Below are 16338 nucleotides of genomic sequence, written 5' to 3'. Positions count from 1 at the left end.
ATGTGTCACAAAAAGAAACCTTGAGGAAAAGAAATTCCACACATAGGAGTCACATGGCTGATAACGCCTGAATACAATCTATCAAAAATGGCAACTCTCAGCAGACATGGCTGAGGGAACGACCTGCCTCTGCGAATAAAAAGATGCTTTGGATTTTTAATAAAACTCTTGGCAAGGTTTGGCCAAATCAGAGCAATCAACTGAATTATGCTTCTTCTCTGCCTGGCTACGGAACGGCAAACATCCACCCCCCCACCCACCCACCACCACCACCAACCACCACCAACCACCGACCACATTGTAAAGTGAATGTACACGGCCCATCCCCACAACAAAAGGCCCATGGAAGCTTAAAAATGGGTGAGGTTGTACGGCCACAAGCCAAACCAAAAACTGGACAAAACAGTGACCGAGTGTAGTGAGAAAGGTCAGGTCATGTTTTCCTACAAGCCTCTAACAATCACAATACAGGCGGTCCGTTCAAACTGAAATCATGAAGCACAGTTAACGTGGTCTGAACGGAAGGAAGATCAGAAAGAGACATCTTTAAGATGTAAACTTAAGGAAGAGGAAGACTTAAAAAGGGTGGAAAATGGCTGAGAGACTTTCTATATGAGTGAGACTGAGACACCTTCTGACACCTGCCTTCATGCCCAGTACCATAATGACTTTTATGCCTTCACAGAAGAGGTGATGTCTCAAACAGCACAACCATGTCCAAGCCATAAACGTTCACAAATCCCCTTCAACACAAGTTCATATTTAAAAGTTAATTGACAAACAAAAAAAGACAAAACAAATATGTACTGTATGAAAAAAAAACCTCCATTAATAGCATGTAAACAAAACAAACACTGGAAGTGAGGAGGGCATATTTGAGAACTTAACCGCTGAGAGTGGCAGAGACTCTGTGAAGCCCAAAGTTCCTGTGTCCTCCATGCTCTCTCCGCGTCCTTCAAGGACTTGAGTGTCGAAATGTAGCATATGCAACCCATAATGAACAATTTTCACAGATGTCAGGGTACATGGCACAAACTGCTTCTAGGTTTGTGGGAAAAGGCAACCAGCCTCAATATGTCTTCATTGTCAAGTGAGTAGTATTCATACTCACAGAAAGGCTGTCTGGGACAACAACAGTAACAGTAATGGTCCAGAGGAGAATCTGGAATTATCCAACTTGCCCCATAAAAAAAAAAAAAAAAAAAAAAAAAAACACTTCTATTTGTTGAAGCACTGTTATGCAGATGTCATGGGGATATTGGCAAGAAGAAACTGCTCACTGCAAGGCTTGTTGTGCCAGTAGTGACAAATGCCAATGGGTTATTTTGCTCAAGAGACAAAAACAAAACAAAAAAAGGACACACAAACACCCAAGTAAAGTCATCTCTGATGACTGCGGGCCTGCCTGAAAGAGCAACATTGTAGCCTCGTGAGCAATGAAAGCGCCTAGTGTGCGCGCAGAGACAATACCGGCATGCTAAATGAGAATGGGTGACAAGTCCACTTCAGCTGAAGATACATGACCCAAAATTTACGAGAGCCTAACAAAGCAAGGAGAGAGGGGGATCACTGTAGTTCCAGGGCAAAAGAAAGAGAGGGAGGGAGACTTTGAGTGACTTTCAGAAAAACCTCACTAACTCTACTGGCAAAGTCAGAGGAGCTGTGGGTGGTTCTAGATCTGAAAACACTTCCATTGGTTGGCGTTCCAACACCAAAAGGTGCCAAGCCAGTATCATATTCTTCAGTTGTGAGGAAAAACAGCCTGGTATGGCTTAGCCATCAAAGCTGGCCTCACAGATCAAGATACATTTAGAGCACATTGATCTGCCTTTGATCTGGTTTTGAAGTCAGACTTCACACATATAGCATTGTACAGCTGAAATCGCAGTCATGCTCATAACTACAAAGTTACACAAAGCTTAGTGAGATGATAACCACTTTTAGATCGCTTATTTTCTGTCTGATGCATTATTGCACTTAATTTAGCAATTTAACTTAAAATCAAAAATGAATCTCTTTAAGTAAGAAATGTGGCTGGCAAAGAAAAGGTCAATGTTTATATTCACAGGATAACTATTTCGCGAATTTCTATACATTGTTTATCAAATTGTTTGAATTTTAGACTGGGCAATATTTAGCGACGGGATTATTTATGTTTGTTCGTAAACGATTTGAGTTTGCAAATAACTGTATCGATAACACAGTGCCCTTCCGCTAACAAGGCAACAACTACTACATTTTACAGAGTAGATCAGAAGGCCAGATATGACATTCGTCAGCTGTCAAGTAGACAATCACCAAAAAAGCACTTAAGCGGGTATCATTATGCATTATGCACTATACATAATAAGGGTACTATGAGGTGGAGAACTAGCTCACACTCACTTTTCATTCACACACCACTTCTCACGCCAATGGATGCATGAGCTCGCAGTCACTTATACTAATCCTTCTAACTGTTGAAGAGTCAAGGCTAAACATTAGTAGTTAGGAAATTACTCTGTGGAAGTAGTTTGTTTTGCTAAATATATACTATATGTAAAATAAAATGAAAATGAGAATGTGAGCATGATGTTAGCATAGTGTGTGAAGTGAACTACATCAGATGATCTCCCAAGCAGAGAACCTGAACATGCGAGAACCCTGTTAAGAGTGGATTGGCAACGTTCCAATCGATATTCCCTTATACCAAAAGGGAAAAGCACTTGTAAGGATCTTCTGATCTCAAACTCTGATTCAAGACACACCAAGGTGCCAAGGTGCATCTCAGACCAACTCAAGTTGCCCCCATCTTCAAAATGTAGTATTCCTTCTTTTGTATAAAGTCCACAGTAAAAAGTAACAACACACAAAGTAATATATGTCAAGTAAATCACGTAAAACATCCGCTCATAAAAAAAGAGATTAAGAACAAAGTAAAACCCTCTGATACGTAAAAGGGAAAAAGACGAACAAGGTGGAGTGTTTTCGTAACTGTTCAACATGATACTTTTTCCTGCATGTTTCTCTGTAGCTTGCTCTGCTTTTGAGTGTGTTGGATTTCTCAAGTGTTCAGTGCAACAATAAATAGCTCAAGCCCACACACAATCTGGCTGGGAGAGTGGCAACTGTGAGGGTAAGGCGTACGTAGAGTCATGATTGTTCTTTGTTTCTTTGTTGCGTTTTGTATTGTTTGTTATCCCCACAATGTACAGCAATGGTGGCGTCTTCCCCCTCTCCCTCCCAGGGTGTGACAGGGCATTGTTGTCGTCCAGGTTACCAGTTTCCATGGTTTCTATCCCCCCTCCATCCCTTCTCTGTGCAGATGGATGAGGAGTCGGGAGGTCAAAAGTCACCGTCATGGCTACGATCCATCCTGAAGCTCCTTGGCCTTAGTGAGGATGGTGTGCACATCAGATATGGGATAATCCTGCAATGGAATGTTCAATTCGATCACTCTATATCTTTAGTCAGGGCTCGACAGTAGTTTAATAATTCAGACCAACACAAACTATTCATCAAAATCCAATTTCACATTATACCTCATTCATACAGGCAGAATCAACTTACCTGAAGTAGTCTCATGTTTATTGTAAAGTCTCCTGCCAACAACTGATCTCGGATCAACCTAAAAATGACACATGATTTAGATTCTACAAATCAATGGCAAGAAGCATTTGTACGTTCGTTGTGCAATACCATTGAGCACTGGATATAGTTTTGTATTCAAGAAATTGGTTGGTTGGTTTTCTGACAGGACAGAATGACTTTCATAGATCCCCAACTGCTGTTGAATGCGAGCTATATAACTAGATGTACAGCACAGCGGTACATAACATGACTGCCACATGGTGATTCGATGTATTATCTGAAGAAATGAAAGCATGTTTCTTTATTTCTATCCATCTCCTGCTCTAACAACTCCTTGTAAACTGGAAGTCTTACATGCTCTCCCCTTGGTTTATCAAAGATTGTTGAATCTTGCTTAATAGGTGTACATTTCACAAAGCGTAAATTTCACAAAGCGTTCAAATTTGGACAAACGTGTTCTGAAGCCACAATCATCCTCATTTTCTCTACAAGGTCACCAACTTGTGAACATGATCTCACTAAGTCTGCAACAATGGCCAACATATTCTTTGGTGACACTCTGTCCATATCTGCATTGCACAAGTACACAGTTTCTATGGGTCTATACCATAATGTGTACACGTGTGTATGTGTGTGCGTGTGTACAGACTTGTGTGAGGGCTTCACTATTCTTCCACAATTTGTGATCATAGGTGTCAGTAGCAGTGCCCCCTACAGAGAATTGTATGAACTAGTGTGCATGCAAAGACTGGCAGCGACAACTTTGCATCTTCTTTGATCAAAGAAGCAGTGATACAAAAAGCTTACATTCCTTGGCACTTGTAGCACTGAAGGATACCGTACAAACTAAAAAGTAATACATTCAAGTATGAGGGATTTTCATGATCCAACGGACGTGGTGGTAGGATGTCTTACGTGAGCATGGCACAGCAGACCAGGATGAGGAAGTGGAAGCGGTCCTGGTCGGAGAAGAGCGTGTCCCAGATGCGGATCACGTCAGGCAGAAGGAACTCCTGAGACAGCAGCAGGGTTAGCCAGCGGAAGGTGAAGTACTGAGGCTTAATGTTCTGCTCTTGCTGTTGGAAAGAGAGGAAAAAGAAAGAGAAAGAGAAGTATGAAATGATGACAAACTTAGATAGATCGTACTGTATAAATAGATGGTACTGTATAAAGTTTGTCTGTTGGTGTTTGTTTCGGTAGGTACCACTAGGACCACTAGATGTAGAAGCATCTATTTCTACTAATACATTACATATCCAAACAACTCTCTGTCTCAAAGATGAGCAGCTTCCCTGCTCACCAGCTTAAGGTAGAGCTCCATGTCCTTCTCTTTGAGCATGGAGTAGACACTCTCCATCTTGTAAGTGATGCCACACTGAGAGTCATCCAGGCTCTTGATGAAGTTGTCTCGGTTCTCCGACATCAGGTTGGTGAAGCAGAAGAAGGTGTCTGCCTCGGCATGTTCTGATCATTAAAAACACAAACACACACACAGAGACAGTCAGAGAGAGACACACACACTCAGACAGACACAAACACACAGTAAACTCGCACACTTCCAAAACATCCTATTTTAGAAACACACTTCCATATAGCATCAGCTACAAATAAAAAGCCTCAAAATAGTAAGTGACTTCATATTCTCTTAAGAAAGTGGATGTGTTTATCATAGTGCAATCTATTGACACACAGCACCACATCAACAAAGCAACTAAGGTGACAAAGAGTATGGGAAAAGAGTACAATGTGCTGATTTGAGTGGTCCCCCATTATTGGCCATGCAGAGTAAGTTTATACAAGAAGAAGTGCCTGAAGAGAGCTATGGGAGAAGGCACATTATATATTGCAATTCTACAGCAGAAGGGAAGAGAATATAATTTGCATGTGATGAATATCATTTTCAACCCATGTGTTATCTTTACGGTGTCAGTGCCTATACTGAACCTCAGCTTACATCCATTCATTTGTGAATATGTAAACCACATAACACCTTATGATTTATAAATATTCAACATGAGTTTGTCCAGAAATACACAAGCACATTACACCAGAATGTATGTGCATAATGTTATATAATATATCAGTTTCATTATGCAAGACCAGCGCTGCTATCAAAATTCATATCTCAGACTCATCTATGGGTGAAAAGTGCAGATTCCTAAGTTAGCAAAGGACTAGATGATCTTTGGTTAAGACAAAGTACAAGGCATTTCTTTCAGATCCCCTTTTGTCCTGTAGGTGGAAGCAGACACACAAGGTCTTCTCATCAGAGTCTCCCTCAGTGTAAAACGAGGAATTGATGGAAACATCAAGTCAGCGCTTTCAGCTTGTGTCATATTGCTGCTTGTTGGCTGCTAACTGACATTTTTCAATCTGAAAGTTTCACAGGGTAATTTGGTTCATTTTGAGCACTCAAATTCATGCTTATTGTTTTTAAAATTCAAAAACTGTCAGTATAACTGAATTGACAGTCAACCGAAAATAAGGTTTAAGGGCAAAAACTGATCTGAAGTTCTCCATGCTGTAGGTTTCAGAAATGACACGCAGTAAACTGCAGTGAACAATTCCAGACAGTCCAGACACAAATAGTCATCTCCAATTGGACTTGATTTAATTACAAGAGCCACGTCAACCCAAACAGTCTCTACTTCATAGGGACAAACCAAGGTCAACCTTTAGCAACACACACACACACACACACACGCACACGCACGCACGCACAGCAATTGATTTAGAACCAAATGGAACTTTTGAGACCATATGGATTCAGATTATTCTTAGTGGTAGGGAGCATAAATGTAGGATTCAAAAGTCAATTTACATCAAGGACACGATTTCATCTACATCAGGGGTGAATCCTTTCTGAAACTGTTGCTCAGACTGAATGTGATCCTGGGGTTCAGTGTGTAATCTAATGCCACTCAATCCTAAGTATCGCACTGATCTTGTGCCATTACATTAAAGGTAGATTTGAACAAGATCAAGGCAAGTCCTCTTTCACCTTACTTTCACTGACACAACTGCTAAAGTCTCTAAGCTCTGAAGCAAATCTGAACAAAAGCGCAGTCTATCCGACTACCAATAATCTAAACTTGAGGTGCTTCTACTCGATAGTGCAATATGTTACATTTGGAAGCCTGCATTAGATATGGAAGTAGGAGGGAGCCAGTAGCTGCACATTCAGATATTGATCACAATGCTATTCTGCGTATTTATTCAGGCAATGAAGTGCTACCATCACCTTTACTTAGATGACATCTCAGCCAAGAAGATTCAAACGAGTTGAAAAGGTAAATTCCTTCTGTTCTTACCTTTCCATTCTTCATTAGGGTTCGTGGCAAATGTGTAGTAGATGGGTCCTACAACTTCATTCATGCCCTGCACATAGGCAATGCCTGGGTTGAGCTTGGCATAAATGAACAGGATGCGCTCCACCACCTCCCAGTGAGCCTCGCAGCCATTGGGCAGCACCTCGTACTCATTGGAGGGGTACAGATTGAGCGCTTTCCCAGGAGAGCTCACCTGTGGGAGGGGAGCAGAGAAATAGGTAAGCAGACAGGTACCATGGGTGTAAAGAAACAACAGGTGAGTCTGCTATGATGACACATAACACAAAATTACTAAGGGCACCTCAGTAAGTATCTGAAGTTAAAAGAAAAGTTCGAACCTATTACATACAATGATCTATTTTCAAATCTTAAATGGTCCGGCTCCAGGCTAAGCCTGAATTCCAGCACAGTGAACCTGAGACACTTTAGTTCTTCTGAGGGCATCACAAGTGCTATATGGACTTCTATGTGGAACCTTATATGGAACTCTTAACAAAACAGGTCTCTACTTGTCTTGGGGAGCGGTACCTCTACATCGCCTATGGTGACTTGAAGCTATTAGCAATGTATGCTTAAATCCTGCCCTTTCCACACAATCATTCTCAGGCAATGATGTTTGCTGATTAGTAGACATAGTATTGTCTTTTAGATCTTCTATTTCTGAAATCTGAAGACTACTACATCAGGTACTACATATTAGGGGAATCAAACCACAGCTTACATAACCTCTATGTAAACAACACTAAAACCACATTTGTTAAACACTGTGGGAGAACTGCCAGTATTAACGTTTGTAGACATGAAGGAAACATTTGGCATTAGAGACAGCAGAGGGGTCATTTCACAAAGGCAGAATTAAGACATCAAAGATAAGTGATAACGCGAGGCTTGACCTAGCGTTGTCTGGTCATCCTGGCTCAACACGTTTCATTAACATCAATCCAGGATGAGTAGGAGCGACTATGTCAAGCCAAGTGTAAGTAATTCAGGATATGTGCGTGTTCTCGTTTTTCTCCACAGACCCACAGTTGGAATAAAACAAAAGAAGCAGAAAATGGTGGCATTCACACAAAGGGAACAACCGCTTTTGATATAGACTAACAATGAAGTAAAGTTCTTCTTTTTTGTATGGTGAAACATGGCTGTTTCTGTAAAGCAGTGAGAGTAGGTGTGATGGACCAACTGAATGCAAAGTTACATTATGCACCCACTTGTGAGCATATCTCAGCATGCGACTGCATTAAGAAAGCACTTGCCATTACAAAGACAAACATAGTATGACTATATAGTCTTTATATTTATGTCTTTATATTGTCTTTATAACCAAATTTGTTGAAAACACCTTTTTTGCCCTCCATTTTCAAAAAACTACTACAGTAGGCTATTCATCAAACATCTATCAACAAAACAAGCAGATAACGAGTATTGGTTGATGAAGGCTATCACAATTAAAATGATAACTATATGGTATTAGTCAGACAGACTGATGTATTCTGCTAGCAAATGCATTGAGTTACTATTATTGATTGATATACTAGTACAGTATAAAAGCTCTTTTCACATGGAGGTCTGATTTGAATGACAGCTGGCAGAACCAATAAGACAATATTATTAACATCGGAATTAAGTCCGGCTGTGAAACCAAGTCAAGGCTAAATTCAGCCAGGATAACCAAAAATCCCAGCTTAATCCCTTATCTAGGTTTTGTGAGATACCCCTCTGGTCCTTTTAGGTCAAAAACAGTACCCTTGTGAATAACCACGTCAAGTCTCATTTAACAAAAATTCACTGTAAACAAACACAGCACTCAGTATTGACACACTCAGGCTTTGCGTACTCACCAGTCTTCCGCGTGAGTGCACTGACTCACTCTATGCATGACAACTCCATCATAAACAAAACACACGCAGACAGACTCACTCTCACACACCCAACCCTCTAATACTCACCGGTCTCTCACTGTGGACACACTGACCGAGGCAAAGAGAAGACACAGCTCATCAACAACCCCTTTGAAAATGCTTTTTGAGCCGAATCAAAGGCTACCTCACACACAGAAACACACACACCCGCACTCACGTTGGTGACTCCACTGCGGTTACGGTCCACAGTCTGAGATTTGAGGGTTGTTTGCTCCACACGGCGCCGGAGGGTTTCGTAATCGTTCTGAGGGTCGAGGATGAGCTTGCAGGGGAACTCTGTGGGCCTCTGGAAGAAGGCCATGTCTGGATACAGTCGCCTGGAGAAGGCAGGCAGGCAGGCAGGCAGGCACGCACACACGCGCACAAACACACACACAACGTAGATATATACATAAAAATAATTGAGCAACACGCCAGGCTGGCATAAAACTGGTAGCACATGTTTTCAATTACAGATGTGGCAGGATGTAATTCAATACCATGAACTAGTGATGTAAATGCGGTCAATTAAATTAATATGACCACTGCTGGTCAGTGTGATTCTTGGAGATAGATGCACTTTTTTGACAATGATGTCATTTTTAAACTATGCCTTCTTTTTCTTTAAACCATGCCTTTTTTGTTTTAAGGTTAAGTTATAGTGCACCACCCAAATGTGCTCTAATTTCTTTGTGACCAATTCCTTTATTGCAATTAGATAAATCAGGTTTTTATATGTTAAATTAGGAAGAGCACATACACATGAGAAACTCTTCATTCAAAGGTGAATCCCATCAAAAAAGTTTTTTTTTTTTTTTTTAAATCTACCTTTTGAAAAACACCATTTCCCAACCCTCTCTACCTTTGAGAACTTTTCAATAATGCATGCCCTGTTAAAAGGATATAGAGAAGGCTATTGGGGAGAGAAAGCTCCTTTGGATATCAAAGGAAGACTTGGCGCCTTTGGTGTGTCTATAACCAACCTGACATCTTTATCGATCTGAAGCAGAACCTCATTGTCTTTGAAGTAGTTGTTCCATCTGCTGTCAGGGTTTGGGTTCAGAGGCTGAGAGAGAGAGATGAAGATAGAGAGAATGAGAGAAAGAAGAGGGTAGAAAGCTGAGGCAAGCTGAGCTTCAAAGTTCTGACTAGATGATGGTGCATCTTGTGTTCCCCGTTGGTTATATCACTAATGAGTCTTATGCAATATGCCAGCATAAAGAGTAATTGGATTGCAGAGCCAACATCTATGCATACACCATGTTTCTGAATATGTGAAACTTCTGGGTGGTGAAAAACAGCCGCTCACATACTCTATCCACTACACAAAGAGTGCACTTACACTTGGATTTGGATTCACCCACTCCACACTTCTTCACTACTCTGTCAACACACTAGTGAAAACGCCCCCAGTGAGTGGGTCCATATTGGGGGCAGGCACTTACGTGGTCCTCCATGGTCACGTCCTCTCTGGAGAGCCCCAGGTTGGCCTTGGCGATGCCCGGCTGGATGATCATTTCCTTCAGGAACTGGCAATACAGCTCCCTGCACAGAGAGGATACACTAGCGAGCTGGCACATCACCCAGCACAGACACTCTTTAAAAGAGGGGGCAAACAAAGCTTGCAAAACATAGACGTGAGGGAGCAACATGGTGCCTGTCAAGGATATTTGATAGGGGTGTGGAGCACAGGAATAAGCAGTTTGCTGCTATCCAACCCCGATGAATCATTTCAGCGCTAAATTAAAAGGAAGGGGCCCCAGTGGGAACTGTGGGTAATGCTGAATAATTTAAGGAGAAGCTGAATTCCTCAAGCAGCCAACCATGACTCATCAGCACCACGCTCCTCTAAGGTTCAACTGGGACTTGAAGCGTCGGGATGTGTGAGTGTGTGTGTGTGTGTGTGGAGTCTGTGAGTGTGTGTGCGCCTGTGTCTGTGTCTGTGAGTGCTTGTGTGTGAGCATGCATGTGGTGGGGTTGTGCGGTGTCTGAGCGTATGTGTAGTAGGCTTGTGTAGCGTCTCTGAGAGTGTGTGTATGTGTGCGTTTGTGAGCATGTGTGTGGTGTGGTTCTGTAGTGTCTGTGAGTGTATGTCTGTGAGCGTGTGTGTATGTCTGTGAGTGTGTGTGTGTAGTGTCTGTGAGCATGGGTGTGTGTGTGTCTGTGTCTGTGAGCATTTGTCTATGAGCATGTGTGTTGTGGGGTTGTGTAGTGTCTGTGAGCATGTGTGTGTGTCTCTGTCTGTGAGTGTATGTCTGTGAGAGTGTGTGTTGTGGGGTTGTGTAGTGTCTGTGAGCATGTGTGTGTGTCTCTGTCTGTGAGTGTTTGTCTGTGAGTGAGGGTGTTGTGGGGTTGTGTAGTGTCTGTGAGCATGTGTGTATTTCTGTGTCTGTGAGCTTGTGTGTGGTGGGGTTGTGCAGCGTTTATGGGCATGTGTATCTGTGAGCGCGTGCGTGTATTGGGGTTGTGCATTTGAAACCAGCCAGGCCCCCGAGCGACAACAGCATCAGCGGAATCTACGGTGGAAAATGAAAGCCCTGGCCAAACTCCAGAGGGTCAACCAATGACGCGGAACCTGATCAAAGCTGTGGCGGGGAACCTAGGCTGCTGGACACAGATTGAGAAGCCCCCCTTCTTACCTCTGTTTTTCCAAGAAGGACTCCCATAGCAACTGATCCAGGGGCAGGTAGTTTAACAGGATCTGACAGTGAAAGATAAGTGTAAGTTTATTGTGCCCACACACCTTTGAAGTTGTGTCAAAAACTGACTGTCACGAGACTGAGACTTCAACAGATCATGAGACTTTAAAAGATGCACAACAAGCTTCTCTTTGAGTCTGAAGTCCAACACAGCACGCATACATACAAACTGTAATACTAAGCCAGACTGCAATTTCAGTGCTTATGCAACTCTTTTTCAATCACACGCATGTTGTAACATCTTCAACATCAGACATCCATCAATCACTCACTACTGTCTTTGCCTGGTCTATGATAACTAATTTTATTAGCAGATCAAACTTCAACTAAACGTGTAAATATTCCATGGAAAGTCTATGGGAAATTGTAAAATCTAATCATACAGCTTCTCAAGATAAATTTACCTTCCAACACAAAGCACGTATTCCACCTTCAAAGGGGATTCCTGAAAGAGAGTTGGGAGAGAGTCATATTATTCCAGGAGACCACATCAATACTCATTCCACTGTCAGTCACAATCACAAATATGATCATGTATAGCTAACTGACTGCATAAGGGTATAGCCTGGTTCCTGAAGACAAATAAAAACCTCTGCAGTCTATGCAGGAGAGGACCAAGACCTCAGCAATGACTCACCACTAAAGCAGAGCTCGCGAAGCGCCTTCAGGTCGATTTTTTCCTCTCCCAAAGCCCCTTTGAATTCCTGGATCCTTGGAACACCGAGGCAAAGAACTGTTACAAAATAACTCGTAACAACAGCCATTTCTTCAAGACATTTCTGAAATGGAACACCTACAGTGTCTCCAAAGAGACTACCCAAATCACTTTCCATACACACTGCATATTTAACCTACTGTTATATTAAAAGGGATTTAGCTCATATGTGAGGTGTAACACCTGCGGTTTAACCTGTAAGCCCTGTACATGAACTGATGAGGTAGAGGGATTTAACTCCATGGCCACTCCACACACAGAGACAGGGCTCGATCAGGTTTTGCACTATTCTCAAGACAGATTAAGAAGGATTGAAGAAAGGAAATGATAGAATGCTGCATCCTGAAGGGAGCACCCAAACTGTGTAGTTCATTTCAACACATCAGCTCTCGGCATTGCTTTTTAATGCTTCTTTGATTGTGTCACTTTTTCCTTTTTCCTCACTACGGTCATGAAAATATCTGAGGACACTAGGACAGAAACACTAGTGTCGACATAAGTGACTTCGCCCACATTAATGCATATTTTACGCATACCTAGTGAAGCCTCAGACACAGACAGAGTGTCAGTATGTTTGTGGGCTAGACCAGGATCACAAGGACTCCACGGGGAGCATCAGTGAATAGAAACTTTAATAGGCATCACTTCTCTCATTATGTAGTTACGTGAAAATAGCACCTCTTTCAATCCCACATGTGCCAGTTTGCCTTCTACATTCTGGCTCTTGAGAGGCTAGAGCCCGACACAGGGGCAGGTGATCAATAAAGGTTCTCCATTCTGTGTCAGCTGACTATCCAGGAAGATCACAAGACATGGATGAGGTCATATTTCCCTGAACAGGACAACCGATTTGATTCCCTCTCAGGGATGTGTGGCAGCAGTCTCTTTACAGGCAAAGTAGTTTGATTTCATTTGTTGGGCAATCTGAAGTCAATTGTTAGGCTAGTAGGCTGCACAAAGCTGATGATGTTACAGTTTTAATGAAACATTAGTGTCATAGACCGCACATCCCCAGTAATGACACCTCTTTCCTTAAGCGTGACCACGACATCCTGTTTTTAGTTCATTCAGAAACTGCATATGGTCAGCTAGATGTTCGGCTTCACTTACTTACAGGAAAAGAAAAGCCTTGTCCGCCTCTCACGCCTTGTTGAACGTCTAACCATTAACCAGCCGTTATGTTAACTTGCATTACCAAGGTATCGAAGATTCATCGACCAGATAAAAACAAATTTAATAAGCAAGCGTTGCATTTAAGTATTTAGTAAGTAAGTATTTATCGATCAACTAACTGGGCTAAAAAAATGGAAATATTGTTGCAAATGCGTCCAAAAAGCGAGGTATGACTGTTTTAACAGAGAATGTGTAGGCGTACTCCTGATAATGTGATCAGTAGAGAATGCGGAGTTGTCTGCAAGCAAGAGCACACTAATTCAATTTCAGGAATTACATGGCACCAGTTCTGCATTTTTCGCCACTGAATCAAAGTATCGGCGAGTTCATCTGCTAACCGTTTAACAAGTGAATGAAAAGTTGTCAAATGAAAGTTAACGACACTTCAGTTGTCAGTTACTAAACCAGCACATAGCCCATTTTCTACGATGAAGATAATGCAATGATAAGAGTACATGCAACTTGCACTGTGAGACATTTGTTGTCATAAATATGGTAATTACCAAAAGGTAATTAATTCTCGATTTTGAGAAAGAACAGCTGGCCATTTGATGGGCTATCGATGCCATCGATGCCACTCATAGATGAATCCTAACTGCAACTTAATTGCGGACTATGATAGCAAGAAAAGACCAACCCATTAGCTAAGGACATTTTAGCTAAATCCATGACACATAATCACCCACTCAATCATCGAACTAGCGGCGTTTAACATAATCGGTTAACACTGACTAGCTACCCACATTGCATTGCATAGAGACAACGGAACAGAGCGATCCGCGAGTGTGCTGAATAATACCAGTACAATACAACGTGCAAAGAAAAGATAACACACATTCTCCGTTTGACTTGAAATATATAGAGACTATGCCTTTGCACTTTCATAATCAGAAGCCTACATTAATTCTGAATGTCATTCCGCGACGAGTAGTCTCACCTGTTTCGGTACGAAGTCGACATGTTGACTTCCTTACTGAAGCGCCCGGGTGCTGCTATAAAAATAGTCCGATGGGGAAACAATTCGGCTTTGTCAGGAAAGGCATCCGGTCCAAACAAAGCTAATTAGCTTACTTAAACACGTCGTTGCCCCTTACTGTAACAACTGTTTGAATGTAGGCTATTCTTCATCATCTTTTGGTAACTATATGAGTATATTAAAAACGTAGTTCTTTATTGAAAAGTTCACATCTTACTTCAATGAATGACAAAACAATAGATTGATAGAGTTTTAGAATAGCAAACTCTCAGCTACCTGCCTATATTTCTCTGAGTTGATTAGGCCTACTAATACAAATGATTTTTTTTTGTTTGGAACAGTTAGCATACCAAAATGCCCCCTCAAAATACCCCTGCATCTAGTTCTTCACTGCAGACTTAGGCTACTGATTTTTTATTTTATTTTATTTTATTTTAATGTGACTATTTTGACTTGGTTAAAGACAAGTTCACCATCTTTGCAGAATGCTGGAGTCACACTGAAGGATGCAAGCAGTTTGAAATGATTTCCCTTGAGGCCCTACGTTTGTAATTGCTTCTAAGTCGATAGCATGTCTATTAGACCCAATACCATCTTGTCTTTTTAAGGAACTACTGCCTGTCTTACTTATTTTCTTCTTTATATTAACAAGTGACTCGCCCTATGCCCTGCAATTAGCTTTTAAAACTGCAATTATCAAACCACTTCTTAAAATAACTAATATGGACCCACAAGTTCGGAATAACTATATAAACCAATATCTAGCCTACCTTTTATGTCAAAATTGCTTACAAGGGGCCCCAGTTGTGGCGCGACTGGCTAGGGCACCTGCACCGCACGCCGGTGACTCGGGTTCTATTCCCACCCCGCCCTTACTCTCTCTCCCACTCGCTTTCTGTCACTCTAAACTGTCTTGTCTGATTAAAGGCATAAAAGCCCCCCCAAAAATATGGCCCAAATCTAGAAACATGTCTGAGATACTGTGTGTCAATTGGTGTATCAATACCGAAAGTCTGACATTCTAGTCTCACATAAAGGCTTCCCAAGACAGCATTTTACAATCTCTACATAGGTAAACTATTTTGTAAAGTTATGTGCTGCCGAAACATTAATTCATGCATTTGTATCTTCAAGACTTGATTATTGTAATGTTTTATTTTCTGGTCTTCCTGATTGTGCTAGAAGTCATCGGGCAAACCCAGCCCGATCTTGCTGGCAATTTGATTTCGTGCTTCAGTTCAGGTTGGAAACCTGCACATTTATCTCTCCTGCTTCCTGTCCATGTTTGCTGGAGCCAATCACAAACAGACTTATCCACTAGGCGCACCCAGATTGTTGTTCTGATTGGCTGAAGGACTATCCAAATGCGTACAGAGTTATTTGAACTATGCATTGATTATGCCTCTTGTGCAGTACAGTGCAGACTCCCCAATCTTCAATCTTAAAATATTGAGCTTAGTCTGGTGATAGCCAGACTACTAGAAGTCTTCAACTTGATCAGAATGTTGCAACCATGTTTATACTTTACTATAACCATATAAAAATGTAACCATAACATCTGTTATACTTGGACTTCGCTGGTTGCCAGTACAAGCCAGGCCATGGACATGCGCCACCCTATTTTACTAAGCATAGCCCTCCACCAGCACACCCTCCTCACGCTCTTGATGCTGACATCTTCAAATCCAGATAAGAACATATTTTTTTTCAAAACACTATCCCTTATAGGTCTACTTGTTTGCATTGTTTTGTCTTATTTCCTTTAATTTGCGCATATACAATATGGGGTCATTCCTACATGAAAATGTAGCAATGACAATATAAAATCCTTGAATTCTTGAATAAATAGGTCCAATTGATTGAGTGAGTGCAGTGTGATATTGTTCATTCGTAATTGTAGAAATGTGTTCAGATCAGTTCTCTGAGTTGCATATTCAGCCTAGACCATCCCCTTGGATTTATGTTCATCTTGATT

The 16338-nt window shown here is 41.6% G+C and overlaps 1 protein-coding gene across 1 annotated transcript; it reads right to left on the bottom strand.

Moving 5' to 3' along the window:
• Positions 1 to 292: 292 nt before the first annotated feature.
• On the bottom strand, positions 293 to 14392 carry tbc1d13 (TBC1 domain family, member 13). Its single transcript, XM_062553409.1, has 12 exons — positions 14325 to 14392; positions 12137 to 12210; positions 11904 to 11944; positions 11440 to 11501; positions 10246 to 10345; positions 9784 to 9866; positions 8979 to 9138; positions 6882 to 7092; positions 4871 to 5034; positions 4486 to 4646; positions 3550 to 3607; positions 293 to 3409 (listed from the first exon to the last, which is right to left on the bottom strand). The coding sequence occupies exons 1-12, from the start codon at positions 14345 to 14347 to the stop codon at positions 3344 to 3346; spliced, it is 1203 nt and encodes a 400-aa protein (XP_062409393.1). The 5' UTR covers positions 14348 to 14392; the 3' UTR covers positions 293 to 3343.
• Between the last annotated feature and the right edge of the window lie 1946 nt (positions 14393 to 16338).

Source organism: Sardina pilchardus, chromosome 14, assembly GCF_963854185.1.
Source record: "Sardina pilchardus chromosome 14, fSarPil1.1, whole genome shotgun sequence".
Taxonomy (NCBI): Eukaryota; Metazoa; Chordata; class Actinopteri; order Clupeiformes; family Clupeidae; genus Sardina; species Sardina pilchardus.
The sequence above is the reverse complement of the archived record's forward strand: the minus strand, read 5'-3'. Positions and strand labels throughout refer to the sequence as shown.